Below are 15,197 nucleotides of genomic sequence, written 5' to 3'. Positions count from 1 at the left end.
CCAGACCTCAGTACTCTCTGGGGAACGTGTGGGGAGAGACGGTCCCTCAGGTAGGCAGGTCCCAGGCCATATAGGGCTTTAAAGGTGATGACCAGCACCTTGTACCGGACTCGGTATATTATTGGAAGCCAGTGCAGAGCCCGAAGACCCAGCCGAATGTGCCCCCATCTTGGGAGGCCCAATAACAGAACAGGCAGTCCATTTGGGGTCTTGAGAACAGGCAGTCCATTTGGAGGGATTGGGTAAACATCTGGAGCAGAGGTCTGTCCTTGGCTTTTAGCCACAGTGTAGTGATGGAACTCTCTGTCTGGAGCAGTGATACTCTGTATTCTTGGTGCTTGGGAGGGGCAATAGTGTGAGGGCTTCTAGTGTCCTGGCCCCACTGATGGACCTCCTGATGGCACCTGGGGGATTTTTGGCCACTGTGTGACAGAGTGTTGGACTGGATGGTCCATTGGCCTGATCCAACATGGCTTCTCTTATGTTCTTATGTCTGGGGCAAGTGATTCTGTGTATTCTTGGTGCTTTGGGGGGGCACAGTGGGAGGGCTTCTAGTGTCCTGGCCCCACTGGTGGACCTCCTGATGGCACCTGGTTTTTTGGCCACTGTGTGACACAAGGGTGTTGGACTGGAGGGGCCATTGGCCTGATCCAACACAGCTTCTCTTATGTTCTTATAGTTCAGATGAGGCCTAAGGGAGGAGCAGTCTCTCCACGGACTGATAAAGTGAGAGAAACAAACATCCTTCCCAAAGGGTTTGGGAGGGAGGGAATCACAGATAGCATAGTGGCAGAACACACTCTTTGCACGTTCAGCCCCACTGGGAGTTGACATCACCAGCACTGGGTTTGATGGACTGAGGGTCGGGCTTACTGCAGGGCACCTTCATATGTGAGAGGAGCTGCAGAGCGGAAGGGAGCTTGCGTTGATGCGGAGGCAGCTTTATATGCTTGCGTAAAGGGCACGTTAGCTGCGCAGCTCAGCGGAATCACTATGCTTTTTGCCTGGCTTTTGCGGCCGTTTCCGCTGGTTTGTTCCCTTCCAGCATCCTGTGGCTGTTTCTTTTCCCTGCAGCCGAGATTGCAGTCCAAATGGATACAGTGCCGGAGTTCAGGCCCGGCTTTTCTCTGGAGATCCATCATCATTGACTCCTTCCACGCATAATCAATACTGCGCCCGGCTTCCCTTTCCTGCACAGGAAGGACAGCAGAGGCATCGGTGTGTGTAGCCTGCTTCTGCTTCCACTGGGAGGGAAGTCTGGTTCCAGACCCACCCATGGGAGTTGGCCGGCACCGTCACTAAGCTACATATCAGAGCACTCTCCTGGCTGTCTTCTGCACTGCTTCAGCACTGTAGAGTAGCGGGGTCAGCATTTGGCAGGTCCTGAGCCCCATCTTGGTGTCGTGGTTAAGTGCGCAGACTCTTATCTGGGAGAACTGGGTTTGGTTCCCCACTGCCGCGCTTGCAGCTGCTGGAGTGGCCTTGGGTCTGCCATAGCTCTCGCAGAGCTGTCCTCAAAAGGGCAGCTTCTGGGAGAGCTCTCTCAACCCCACCCACCTCACAGGGTGTCTGTTGTGGGGGAGGAAGGGAGAGGAGATTGTGAGCTGCTCTGAGTCTCCAAGATTCGAAGTGGAGGGCGGGATATAAATCCAATATCTTCATCACCATCTGGCTGCCAAGGGCACCCCAAGCTCTCTGCCCCCTGCCAGCATTCGGCAGAACCAGCCCAGGCATTTCCCAGGGCGTCACAGCTTCTGACTTGGGAGATTACAGAAAGGCGATTGCGCCAAAAGCTTACCAAAGTCAGCTCTTTTGGTGAGTCTAACTGGTGAGCAAAAGCCTTTGTGAATTGGCCAGGAACTACAGTTCAGCCGCAAGTGTCTGCATCTTCCATCTGCCTTCCATCTTATCGCAGGCGGTCCCAGAGGGCATTGTTTTCAGTGCCTGTTGTCTTTTCAGTTGCCGGAAGGGCAGCTCCAGTCACTTTAGCGCACCTTGAGAGAGGGTGCAGAAGTGCCCCCCTGCCGACCTGCTCTTGCCCTCTGTTGAGAAGAACAGCCGGTTCTTGAAATACTCCCGGAAGGGCAGAGCAGGGGGCAGTGCGGCAGACTGCTGGCATATCAAGCAGTGGCCAACGGTAGATGAACAGATGACTTTATAGATGACCCAGACTTGAACTGTTGTGGGATCTGAAGGTTTAGTAGGGAGCAGGGAGTGGTTTCTCCAGCACAGTCTCCTCCGTTAGGAGACTCTGCCTTGGCTGTTTTGTGTCACCCGGACTCGGGAGTCCAACATGGCAGCTGTAGGCCAGACCACCCTTTGCTGAGGGGAAGAATGGCACCACCTGGCTTGGCTGTCATGTGGATGCAGGACGGGGGGGGGGGGGAGAGAAGCTGTTTCAGCTCGACTCCTCATCACTTGAGTCTGACAACCAGGGACGGCTCAGTGAGCCCGGGAGAGGAACGTGATGGATCCAGAAATTAAGACCATAATAGCCAGGAGAGGAAGGCAGCGTCTGCTCCTTCCTCCCAGCCCGGAGCTGAGCTTTCTCTGCAGGCCACAGCGGGGTTAACAACGGAGCGAGCGGCATACGGCTTGGCTGGGAGCGGGAAGGCAAGGCGAACAGATTGCCCGAGCGCAATTACACTAAATGAACTAAACACCCGCCACACCTGTGCCTGGGACCTGGCGCCTCCCAGCCATCCCTGATTGGCTCTCCGGGGACTTCCCAGAGGTAAAGTGTCAATTAGTGTAATGACCCTGAGCTCTGTCCACTCCGCTCCTTCATCCGGAGTGCGGAATAATTCCGCGCCCACAGGGGGAATCTCTCCGAGGCAGCCCCTCACAACACCACCTGCTCACCGTGGCGCGCTCTGCCCTCTCGTTCTTCCACTGCAATTCCCCTCTTCCCTTTGGCAGGCTCGAAGAGAAGGAATACAAATTCGGAGCAGCCGGAGGGCAGCGCAGACTGTCGGCTTCCTTGGGTGGCGGCGGGCAAAACACCTGTGCGTGTCTTGCACGAGCCCCAAGTCCCCAGAGCCTGGCAGGAACACCCATCCAAGTCTTCACTTGAGTCCAGTACACAACAGTTAGAGTGGAAGGGAGACAAGCAGGATTCTAGGGGAGAAGGCCTCTTGCTTTGCAGAGCAGGTACACCTGTATAGCACCTGCAGTCCCACAGTGGCCCCTTATGGCTTCCAGGGGTCAACAGGGAGAGTTCCGGGGCTGGTGGTTCTTAAGTGTTGGGAGGCCATTTACCCTTTGAGAGACTCTTCCTCGGAGGGTATTAACCGAAACCTGAGGTGTTTGCCGCATGAGTGTTCCTTAAAAGCTTCAGGTTTACAAAAAGCCCTAAGGAGGTTCCAGGCTCAATCAGGCAGTTCCAAAGAGTCTCTTAAGCTCCAGCCCGGCCGGTGTTGCTCTTCTGCGTTTGCCCTTGAGGTGTGGCTTGCCGTCAGGTGGCTCTTTTGTTCTTGTCATATGAACATATGAAGCTGCCTTATACTGAATCAGACCCTCTGTGGTCCATCAAAGTCAGTATTGTCTTCTCAGACTGGCAGCGGCTCTCCAGGGTCTCAAGCTGAGGTTTTTCACACCTATTTGCCTGGACCCTTTTTTTGGAGATGCCAGGGATTGAACCTGGGACCTTCGGCTTCCCAAGCAGATGCTCTACCACTGAGCCACCCTCCCTCCCTCTTGTCCTTGCAAGAACCTTGGCCAAATATATTGCTGCCCCCAGCAGCCTTCCGACAAGCCCTGCTTCGTTCCCCCTGCATGTTAGAAGGCAGGGCTGGGCCGGGTGGGGGAAGATGTGGCTTCGAGGACACAAGTGGGCAGAATGGCAAGGGCCCACGGCTACTCTTTCTCCTCTCCGTTGCAGCCCCCGAGAGGCTGCATGGCACTTTTCCACTAAAGGCTGGGGAAAAGCCAAGGAACTTGGCTAAAACACTGATGCTCAAGAATTCTGCAGATGTTCGCCCAGCACTGATACCTCATGCTGTTATCTCCATCTCTCTGGACCTCGTTGCTGACCTCAGTGAGAGGGCCCCGCTGGGAAAATGTTAAAAGGGCCCTTTCAGTTTCTCCCCTCAGTCTTCCCATCCACAGTATGGGCATAATAAGACTGACCTACCTTACAGCACTGCTAAAGCAAAATGGAGACAATACGCACAAGCAGCGTGGAGCCTCTAAAATGATACAGAAATGCTGGTGATTGGGATATTGGTTAATATAGCAGAAGCTGCTGCCCAGTCGTAGAAGGGTTGAGACTCATTGCAGGCAATAAATTTCCCAAGCAAGAAGTATGTTGCAAAAAAGGATAGACGTACATTTTATTCCAGTCGATCCAGTTCACACTGAGGCTGCAGTCCAAGGAAGAGAAAGAAGCCTGATTTCAAGAGTGCTTTCCCCGTCACCAGTGGCCAGCTGGTCTGGCATCCTGTGTGTGGGAGGGTGAGGGCATCGTCTCTGCTGGAGAGGCCGGCTGAGACATGTGTCTCCATGGAAGGCCACGTGCGAAGGAGAGAGTGAGAAGACAAGGGGAGGAGGGGGTCAGAGGATAAGACGGAGGCATCCCATCCCCATCTGAACAGAACCACCAACAGTGCATATCTAGGTAGACACACTTAGAGTGATGCAGCCCCCCCTCCCCAATGCCCAGGCATGCTCAGTCACTCACTTCCAACCACTATAACGAAACACTAAAACCTGTGGGTAGCAACTCTAGTGGGTATGAAGCAGTGAATCCAGTTTGGTGTAATGATTAAGTGTGCGGACTCTTATCTGGGAGAACCGGGTTTGATTCCCCACTCCTCCACTTGCAGCTGCTGGAATGGCCTTGGGTCAGCCAGAGCTTTCGCAGGAGTTGTCCTTGAAAGGGCAGCTTCTGGGAGAGCTCTCTCAGCCCCACCCACCTCACAGGGTGTCTGTTGTGAGGAAGGAAGGGAAAGGAGATTGTAGGCTGCTCTGAGAGCCTGTCCTTGAAAGGGTAGCTTCTGGGAGAGCTCTCTCTGCCCCACCCACCTCACAGGGTGTCTGTTGTGAGGAAGGAAGGGAAAGGAGATTGTAGGCTGCTCTGAGAGCCTGTCCTTGAAAGGGTAGCTTCTGGGAGAGCTCTCCCTGCCCCACCCACCTCGCAGGGTGTCTGTTGTGGGGGAGGAAGGGAAAGGAGATTGTAGGCTGCTCTGAGATTCTGTCCTTGAAAGGGTAGCTTCTGGGAGAGCTCTCTCTGCCCCACCCACCTCACAGGGTGTCAGTTGTGGGGGAGGAAGGGAAAGGAGATTGTAGGCTGCTCTGAGATTCTGTCCTTGAAAGGGCAGCTTCTGGGAGAGCTCTCTCAGCCCCACCCACCTCACAGGGTGTCTGTTGTGGGGGAAGAAGGTAAAGGAGATTGTAGGCTGCTCTGAGACTCTGATTCAGAGAGAAGGGCGGGGTATAAATCTACAGTCGTCTTCCATTTATTTATTTATTTACTTTATATTTCTGTGCCGCCTGCTACGCGAGCGGACTCTGGGCAGCTAACAATCATGGTAAAAACAATTCAAATTATAGTGATAAAAGAATAAAAAACATATATAAACAATTTAAAAACTACATTATTAGGTGCTGTAAAAAGATTTCGTAACAAAGGAGGTTTCTCCATATCTCAGTTCTCCTCTTCCTCCTCCTCCTTCTTCGCAAATCTCCACAGTTCTCCCGAATGCAGCTGCTTGGTTGACAAACTGGCCCAGGTCACAAAGCTCGAACTCTGTTCCCAAAGGCTCTGTTCCCTTTGCCCTGAGCCCCACTGCGCAGTCAGACTTCCCCGTCAGGCTTGCTTGCCCACAGATTCCCTCCCCGTCCCTGGAAGGCTGCCAAGGAGATGTGATCTTGATAGGACTTCCTGGAAACAGTTGGCGCGTCCCAGGGCGGCTTCAGCCGGGATTGACTTTGGGGGCTAGCCTGAGCCCCAGGGCCAGCGTCAGACTCGGGCCGCGAGCGCAGAGGTCTGAGATGAGGCCTGAGTGTTGGCGTTTCCATTTTATCTCCAAAAGCAATTTGCTGTTCTTTGTTTCCTAAGTGACTCTTAATATGATGGACAAAATGAGATCACTGGGTATTAATCCTCCATTTAAGAAGTACTTGAAGTAATACTGCAGTGAAAGGGAGCGTTAAGCCACTTAAACAAATACCTGCTGGAGTTATAATCCTGATAAGAGTAAGGGGGGGATTGCTAGGGACTTGGCGAAGTGGGGGGGGGCAGTTTCCAGCTCCCTCTTAATACGCGCTGGAGAGAGTCAAGCTAAACTCCTGCTTTCTGGAACAGTTTGTGACCGATTCCCTACTAGCCTTCTGCCGCCCTCAGGCTCCTCTTCTCCGCGGGGCTTCCGTCGGATTTCACAGTATCTGTCCCGGGGCTGCAATTAGCTTTGCCTTTTTCGTGCAGCAAACAGAAACCGGTTTTTAGAGGATCTTGTTTGCTGTGCGAAAGAGGCGGGGCGAATTGCAGCCTCGGGGCAGTTTGTGCAAAAACTGATGGAAGCCCCACGGAGAAGAGGAGAGCGAGAGCGAGGTGAGGCTAGTGGGGAATCGGTCTGGGAGTGCCTTGCTTGGTTTGGGTGAAGCCTCACTCCCGCAGATTTGTGTACAGCCAGAAGCCAGCCAAGGTTAATATTTCCAGCATCTTTCGCTGTGCTGAGTACAGGTTACATCGTGCTCAGCTTTTAGTTTTCTCCCCGAACCACAGTCCTACATATCACAATCCCGATAACCTGCCGAGAAGTTCAAAAGGTCTCCTCTGTCTCCCAGCCTTGGGTGACTCCAGCAAGCAAGAGAGCAGGGCTGTGACTTAACCGCCATCTCAGGTCGCTGCAGCGTTTGGTGTCTTTCTGATTTTTCTCCTGCCCTGAGTGATTTGGGAACAGGGGAGGATTTAAAAAACACAACACAACACAACCACCCAGTCAGTAAATGAATGCATTCTTGCAGCGATGTCTTTCACTTTTTCGTAGCCATGCTCCAGTGTGTCTGATGGGGGTGGCAAGATCTTTTGTCTTTTTAAATGGGGACACAAACATCACAGAGTCAGTGGCATTCCCTTGCCAGCAAGCCTTTCCCTACAGAATGCAGCTATGCAATCCTAGAGTTGGAGGGGGCCATAGAGGCCATCTAGTCCAACCGCCTGCTCAGTGCAGGATCAGCCTAGAGCAGGGGGAGCCAAACTCGCTTAACGTAAGAGCCACATAGAATAAATGTTAGATATATTGGAGAGCCGCAAGACAGGAAGGAAGGAAGGAAGGCAAATAGATGGAGAGGAAGGGAAAGGTCGAAAGAAAGCAACTTTGACTTTAAATGCATTCTCCAAGCCACCTGCTGGCTTGGTGAAGTGATTTAAATAGATAAATGCCTTCTCCAAGCCAGTGGACAGGGCAGTGGAGGCTAGAAGAGCCACACAATATGTGTGAAAGAGCCAGATTTGGTTCCCGAGCCACAGTTTGGCCACCCGTGGCCTGGAGCTGCTTAAAGATTCCCAGTGAGGGGGAGCTCACCACCTACCAAGGCAGCCCATCCCACTGCCGAACTACTCTTACCGTTATTTTTCCCCCCTAATGTCTACCCAGCAGTCCATGGGTATTCCTAACAGGCTGGGATTCTGTACGCTCCGAAGGCAGTTGCCCATGGCATGAGGAGGACGGTGCATCCAAGCAAGCGTGGCCCCGGGTGGGCACCGCCTTAGTGCTGTATCCCTACGTTTCCATAAGCATCCAGACCCCCGAGGGCAGTGTCTTCCTTGCAGTGGCGGAGCCAGCTTTGCATTCTAGTGTAGATAGATCCAAGCGGGCAGCCGTGTTGGTCTGAAGCAGCAGAACAAAGTAGGAGTCAAGGCGCACCTTTAAGACCAACAGAGATTTATTCAGAATGTCAGCTTTCGTGTGCTCTAAGCACACTTCATCAGACGAGGAATCAGGCACAGTGAGCAGAGCTACACAGAGCTGGTAGACAGTGGTTTAGAATGCAAAATGGTACAAATTTAAGATCCAATGACACAATAGCAAAATTAACAAATTGAACATACCCTTGATCTGGGTAGCATGAGCATGAGAAACCAATAAAACAGTAACATGTCAAGTTGTGAGAATGTCTGTTAATCACTCGATTGTTATAAGCCTGGGCCAAAATGAGGGCATTTCTTTCTCAGATGTTTTCCCATCCAACTTCCAGTGTGGTTGTGATGCCCTCCACCATGGGCAGAACTCCATCGCAGCTGCTGCGATTTAAAAACTGCCGTACTGCTAATAACAAAAAGCCTTCTGTCGCTCAGCCCACAGGGGCTGCTAAAGTTGGGAACAGGTTCAGGTGATTCGCCATGTTGGTCTGAAACAGCAGAACAAAGTTTGAGTCCTGCGGCACCTTTTAAGATCAACAAAGTTTTATTCTGGGTAGAAGCTTATACCTAGAATTAAACTTTGTTGGTCTTCTGGGTGGCATGGGACTCAGAGGCTGAGAATGAATGGGAAGATCTCTATTCTGTGTTCTCCGAGAGAGCCAGTTTGGTGTGGTGGTGAAGTGCGTGGACTCTTATCTGGGAGAACCGGGTTTGATTCTCCCCTCCTCCACTTGCAGCTGCTGGAATGGCCTTGGGTCAGCCAGAGCTCTCTTATCTGGGAGAACCGGGATTGATTCTCCCCTCCTCCACTTGCAGCTGCTGGAATGACCCTGGGTCAGCCATAGCTCTCTTATCTGGGATAACCGGGTTTGATTCTCCACTCCTCCACTTGCAGCTGCTGGAATGACCCTGGGTCAGCCAGAGCTCTCTTATCTGGGAGAACCGGGTTTGATTCTCCACTCCTCCACTTGCAGCTGCTGGAATGGCCTTGGGTAAGCCAGAGCTCTCTTATCTGGGAGAACTGGGTTTGATTCCCCCCTCCTCCACTTACACCTGCTGGAATGGCCTTGGGTCAGCCAGAGCTCTCTTATCTGGGAGAACCGGGTTTGATTCCCCACTCCTCCACTTGCAGCTGCTGGAATGGCCTAGGGTCAGTCAGAGCTCTCTTATCTGGGAGAACCGGGTTTGATTCCCCACTCCTCCACTTGCAGCTGCTGGAATGGCCTTGGGTCAGCCAGAGCTCGCTTATCTGGGAGAACCGGGTTGGATTCCCCACTCCTCCACTTGCACCTGCTGGAATGGCCTTGGGTCAGCCAGAGGTCTCTTATCTGGGAGAACCGGGTTTGATTCCCCACTCCTCCACTTGCAGCTGCTGGATTGGCCTTGGGTCAGCCAGAGCTCTCTTATCTGGGAGAACCAGGTTTGATTCCCCACTCCTCCACTTGCAGCTGCTGGAATGGCCTTGGGTCAGCCAGAGCTCTGGCAGAGGTTGTCCTGGAAAGGGCAGCTGCTGTGAGAGCTTTCTCAGCCCCATCTACCTCACAGGGTGTCTGTTGTGGGGGGAGAAGATAAAGGAGATTGTAAGCCACTTTGAGTCTCTGATTCAGAGAGAAGGGCGGGGTATAAATCTGCAATTCTTCTTCTTCTTCCAGAATAACGTGGCTCCGTTTGTAGTCCATTGATAGGACCCCTTCCACCCAGACAGACCCGTTTCCTGCATTGACAGCTTTGTAACCGCTGCACTCTTTTTTTTCCCCCTGTCCCTCCAGTTTTTCTAGTGCCGAGTACCAAACAGTCCTGAAGAGAATCTCTCCGGTAGTCCAGCAGCACCAGGAGACACTGCTACCTGGGCAGCCCCAGCTGAACGTCTGCGACAAGGCAGCCATGGTAAGGGATTAAAACGTAACTCAACCTTAAAATCCTTGGAGGCCAACATCTTTTGTAGAGCTTAAACCTCTCCCTTCATAGGCGAAAAAGGAAGCCGTCGTTCTTCCTTTTGATGGGAGCGGAGTCTACTCCACAGAATGCCCTGAAAATCTGTTATCTGAGGTGTGCAGAGGCACCAAAGGAGCCCAGAATGGGCCTGGGAGAAATCACTGTCCACCACCTGGAGGCTTCCTCCTCCTCCTCCTTTATCATTCATCTCAACGCTTCTCAAATGCCATTTCAAAGAGATGGGCAGTCAGTGGAAGGGGGGCGGGAGTGCATAGCTCCCAGCCTTCTGTGAAGAAGGTTCCAGGTTCAGTCCCCCGGATTTCCAGCTAGAAGGATGCCAAAAGACAGGCTGGAGAGCCCCTGTCAGTCAGAACGGGAACTGAAGACCAAGTCCTATGCAGAAAGGTTGAAGGAGCTGGGCCTGTTTAGCCTAGAGAGGAGGCAGCTGGGAGGTGATAGGATCACCATCTTCAAATGCTTGAAGGGCTGTCCTAGAGAGGATGGTGTGAAATTGTTTTCTGTGGCCCCAGAAGGTAGGACCAGAACCAATGGGTTGAAATTAAGTCAAAAGAGTTTCCGGCTCAACATTAGGAAGAACTTCCTGACCGTTAGAGCAGTTCCTCAGTGGAACAGGCTTCCCTGGAAGGTGGTGGGCTCTCCTTCCTCGGAGGTTCTTAAACAGAGGCTAGGTGGCCATCTGACAGCAATGCTGATCCTGTGTATTTAGGGGTTGGTATTTGTGAGTTTCCTGCATTGTGCCAAGGGGGTTGGACTAGATGACCCTGGAGGTACCTTCCAACTCCAGGATTCTGTGATTCTAAGAGTGGACTAGATAGGACTTGGGGCTGTGGCTCGAAGGAAGAGCCTCTGTTTGGCACACAAAAGGTCCCAGGTTCCATCCCTGGCATTTTCAGTTAAAGGATCTGGCAGGTGGTGATGTGAAAGATCTCTGCCTGAGACCCTGGAGAGCCGCTGCCAGTGGCCCCTTCAGTCCAACACTCTGTGTCACACAGTGGCCAAAAACCCCAGGTGCCATCAGGAGGTCCATCAGTGGGGTCAGGACACCAGAAGCCCTCCCACTGTGCCCCCCAAGCACCAAAGATACAGAGCATCACTGCCCCAGACATAAGAACATCAGAGATGCCATGGTGGATCAGCCAGTGGCCCATCCAGTCCAACACTCTGTGTCACACTGTGGTCAAAAAAACCCAGGGGCCATCAGGAGGTCCACCAGTGGGGCCAAGACACTAGAAGCCCTCCCACTGTTTCTCCCCCCAAGCACCAAGAATACAGAGCATCACTTACCCCAGACTGAGAGTTCCATCAACATGCTGTGGCTAACAGCCACTGATGGAGCTCTGCTCCATATGCTTATGCAATCCCTTCTTGAAGCTCTCTGTGCTTGCAGCCACCACACCTCCTGTGGCAGTGGATTCCAAGAGTTAATCACTCTTTGGGTGAAAAAGGACTTCCTTTTATCAGTTCTAACCCGACTGCTCAGCAATTTCATGGCGTGCCCAACGAGTTCTTGTATTGCGAGAAAGGGAGAAAAGTACTTCTTTCTCTACTTTCTCCATCCCATGCAGAATCTTGTCAACCTCTATCATGACACCTCTCAGTGGATGTTTCTCCAAGCTAAAGAGCCCCAAGCGTGTTAACCTTTCTTCATGGGGAAAGTGTTCCAGCCCTTTAATCATTCTAGTTGCCCTTTTCTGGACTTTTCCCAATGCTATAATATCCCTTTTTTGTGGTGCAGTGACCAGAACTGCACACAGTACTCCAAATGAGACCGCACCATTGCATCATGGCTGCCTTCATTGCTGCACCCCTCCCGCTTTCAGACGGGGATATATATCCGGCACGGGGATTTCCGTTCCTTCTTGTATCTGAATGATCTGAGCTGTGACTCTCCCCCCCCCCCCCAAAAAAAATCTCGTTGCTCTCCAAGGTGCTTCTGGACTCCCATCTAGCCGCTCTGCAGCCGACCAACCTGGCTACCCTCTGAAATGAAGCAGGTAAGATCGATCCAGGTGGGCCGTCGGGTTGGTCTGAAGCAGCAGAGCAAAGCCGGAGTGCAGCCAGGCACCTCGGAGACCACAAAAGCTTCTGCCCAGAATAAAACTTGGTCGGCCTCCAAGGTGCCCTTGGGTTGAAGCAGATAAGAGTGACACTAAGCAGAAACTGAGCAATGCAAAGAGGCTACTGGGGGAGGAAACCCCTTTTGCTGGCTTGAATTAATACCTCTCAGAATCCCACCCCCAGCCCCAGCCCCAAATCCTCTGTGGCTGTTTCTTTTTAGCAAAGGAAGCATAGCCATGTAGATGAGCCAGTTTGGTGTAGTGGTGAAATGTGCGGACTCTTATCTGGGAGAACCAGGTTTGATTCCCCACTCCTCCTCTTGCACCTGCTGGAATGGCCTTGGGTCAGCCAGAGCTCTCTTATCTGGGAGAACCGGGTTTGATTCCCCACTCCTCCTCTTGCAGCTGCTGGAATGGCCTTGGGTCAGCCATAGCTCTGGCAGAGGTTGTCCTTGAAAGGGCAGCTGCTGTGAGAGCTCTCTCAGCCCCACCCACCTCACAGGGTGTCTGTTGTGGGGGGGGGGGGAAGGTAAAGGAGATTGTGAGCCGCTCTGAGTCTTTGAGATTTGGAGTGGAGGGCAGGATAGAAATCTAATATCATCTTCTTCTAGATGGCAGTGAGATCTGCACATTCGGAAAGTTGGGACCATTAGGGGTAAGGGGAGGGCTAGGACCTTTCCCTGGAAACAGATTTAGCTGGTCGAGGAGGTTCCGCCATTCATCCTGCTCACTCGGACAGTCTTGCCACAAGGCTCCTCCTTCCTCGTGCTGCCCGTCCTCTGCACAGCCTGCTGGTGTTCCCTGCTGCAGCCTTGCCCATGAGGACAGGGAGTAGTCGAAGGGAACCAAAAGCCAGTGCGACCAACGAGCCAGTGGTCAAGCCAGGCATTGAGACTGTGGGACTGTCTGCCACAGGCAGGAGTGGCTTAAAGAATGGGCCAAGTTTCAGGGAGAGTCCAAAGCCTCTCTGGAGAGCACAGCTGTCTCACCTGCAGAGGCCAATAGTTAAATGAGACTGGGAGTGCCACTACGTTGGGAGTTTGTGGGGGGCAGGTGGCTCTTCCAGGTAGATATTCGTATGCCTCTGCACAAGTCTGGACCGTCAGCCTGCGGCACCTGAAGTGTGTGTCAAGAGTTCAAAAGGTGGCCCTGTGTTGAAAATCCAGACCGTTTGGTGTCGTGGTTAAGGGTGCAGACTCTTATCTGGGAGAACAGGGTTTGATTCCCCCCTCCTCCACTTGCATCTGCTGGGATGGCCTTGGGTCAGCCATAGCTCTGGCAGAGGTTGTCCTTGAAAGGGCAGCTGCTGTGAGAGCCCTCTCAGCCCCACCCACCTCACAGGGTGTCTGTCGTGGGGGAAGAAGCTATGGGAGATTGTGAGCTGCTCTGAGTCTCTGGTTCAGAGAGAAGGGCGGGGTATAAATCTGTTGCCTTCTTCTTCTTTGAATCCTGACCCTTCCAGCCAAGGGCTTTGCGCTTCTTTGGTGGACCAGCTTCCCTTTGCCTGCCTCGAAGGGTTTGGTTTCCATGCAATGCTCTTCCTGCACCACTTCAGCGGACCTTTCCTTGGCGCTTCGGAAGCCAAAACCCAATCACGGAAGCCCCACTAATTGCCCAGAGCTGTGCAGGGCCTCTCGCGCTCCCACTGCTGGACCGCCAGCGCCACCTAGTGCAAAGAGCTGCCCGGAATGGGAGCCCTCTTTCTCTGCTCTCTCCCACCACGCCAAGTGGCTATAAATAGCGCAGAGAGTGAGCGGACGGTGAGGGCATGAATGACCTTTCAGAGCTGACAGCCGGATTCTCCCCTGGATTGGGGGGGAGGAGAGGGGGGGCGGGATTTGCTTGGCTGCTCTTTTGAGGAGGAGATGGATGTTGTGCCGAGAGGGCCTGTGCTCGGCGCTGCACAGAATATTAAAAGCAATGCGGTCCCCGGCCCAGAGGCCTTGCAGGGGAGGGGCACGAGAAGGACAAGGGGAGGTGGGGGGGAGGGCCACCTGCCACTCTGGGCGTTGCTTCTCAGAATGCTGGAAAGGCGCAGAGAAGGGCAGTCCGGTGGTTCACAGAGCTGGGACCCCCTCTGAAAAGGAGGGCCGAAAGACCCGCTGCTGATTTTTGGAGGGTGAAAAAGGCAACTCACGTTATGCGGAGAAAACTAGCTAGAAAGAAGCTGCTTGGTGCTTCGCGTAATGATAGAATTCAGGGGGGAAGGAGGGACTCTTTGATGCAAGAGAACCAGTGTGGTGTAGTGGGGGCACTGTTTATTTTATTTACCTTACATTTGTCTGCCGCCCACTCCATACGTACTCTGGGCGGCTCACAGTCACAATACCGAAATAACAATGCCTTACGGTTATAAAATCCAAAACATTCCTCACTCCTCCACTTGCAGCTGCTGGCATGGCCTTGGGTCAGCCATAGCTCTCGCGGAGTTCTCCTTGAAAGGGCAGCTGCTGGGAGAGCCCTCTCAGCCCCACCCACCTCACAGGGTGTCTGTTGTGGGGGGAGAAGATATAGGAGATTGTGAGCCACTCTTGAGTCTCTGATTCAGGGAGAAGGGCGGGGCATAAATCTGCAGTCTTCTTCTTCAGTGGGCAGTTGACCCGTGGAACTCACTGCCACAGTAGGTGGCCAACGAACGCTGCCTTCGATGGATTTCAAAAGGGGCTGGTGAGATTTATGGAAGAAAGGTCTGTCACTGAGGCTTTTGACCATGAGATCTCCAGGCTGAAGGGCAGAGTGTCGCCTGCAATTCTCAGGTGCTGAAGAGGGGTCAGCCAGGGGACCGCGTTCGAGGGCTTCACTGTGGCCTCTTTCGGAAACAGGTGCTGGGCAAGAGAGCAGCCGGCCAGTGAAGAAACGGGGCGGGGGGGGGGGCAGAGCATCCTTTGTGGGGTTTGAGGGCCCTCTTGCAGCACGCTGTATCCCTGCTGCCTGCTGGGATTCAGGATTGGCCCATACTTGCTGGATGGGGGGTGGGGGTGGGGACTTGACTCCACATAGTCCGCTTGCACGTGTTTTCTCCAGGGGTTGTCTTGGCTAAGGGTGGCCAAACTTGCTTAACCTAAGAGCCACATAGAATAAATGTCAAATGTTGAAAGCGCAAGACATGAATGTCAGAAGGAAGATGGGGAGGAGAGGTAGAAAGAAAGCAACTTTAAATGCATTTAGACTCATAGAATCATTTCAAAGCCTCTGGCTGACTTGGCTTGGAGAGTGCATTTAATGACAGAAATACCTTCTCTGAGCCAGCCCACGGGGCGGCGGGGGCTTCAGGAGCCACACAATATATGTGAAAGAGCCAAATGTGGCTCCCGAGCCAC

General features: G+C 53.0%; 1 protein-coding gene across 1 annotated transcript in view; it reads left to right on the top strand.

Moving 5' to 3' along the window:
* Positions 1 to 15,197, top strand: part of GALNS (galactosamine (N-acetyl)-6-sulfatase) — a 98,083-nt gene that overhangs the window by 80,323 nt on the left and 2,563 nt on the right. Inside the window, 1 exon segment of the mRNA XM_060254243.1 lies at positions 9,634 to 9,751. Within this exon segment, the coding sequence (XP_060110226.1) occupies positions 9,634 to 9,751 (118 nt within the window).

Source organism: Heteronotia binoei, chromosome 14 (genome assembly GCF_032191835.1).
Source record: "Heteronotia binoei isolate CCM8104 ecotype False Entrance Well chromosome 14, APGP_CSIRO_Hbin_v1, whole genome shotgun sequence".
Classification (NCBI taxonomy): Eukaryota; Metazoa; Chordata; class Lepidosauria; order Squamata; family Gekkonidae; genus Heteronotia; species Heteronotia binoei.
This window is presented reverse-complemented; position numbering and strand designations above follow the sequence as displayed.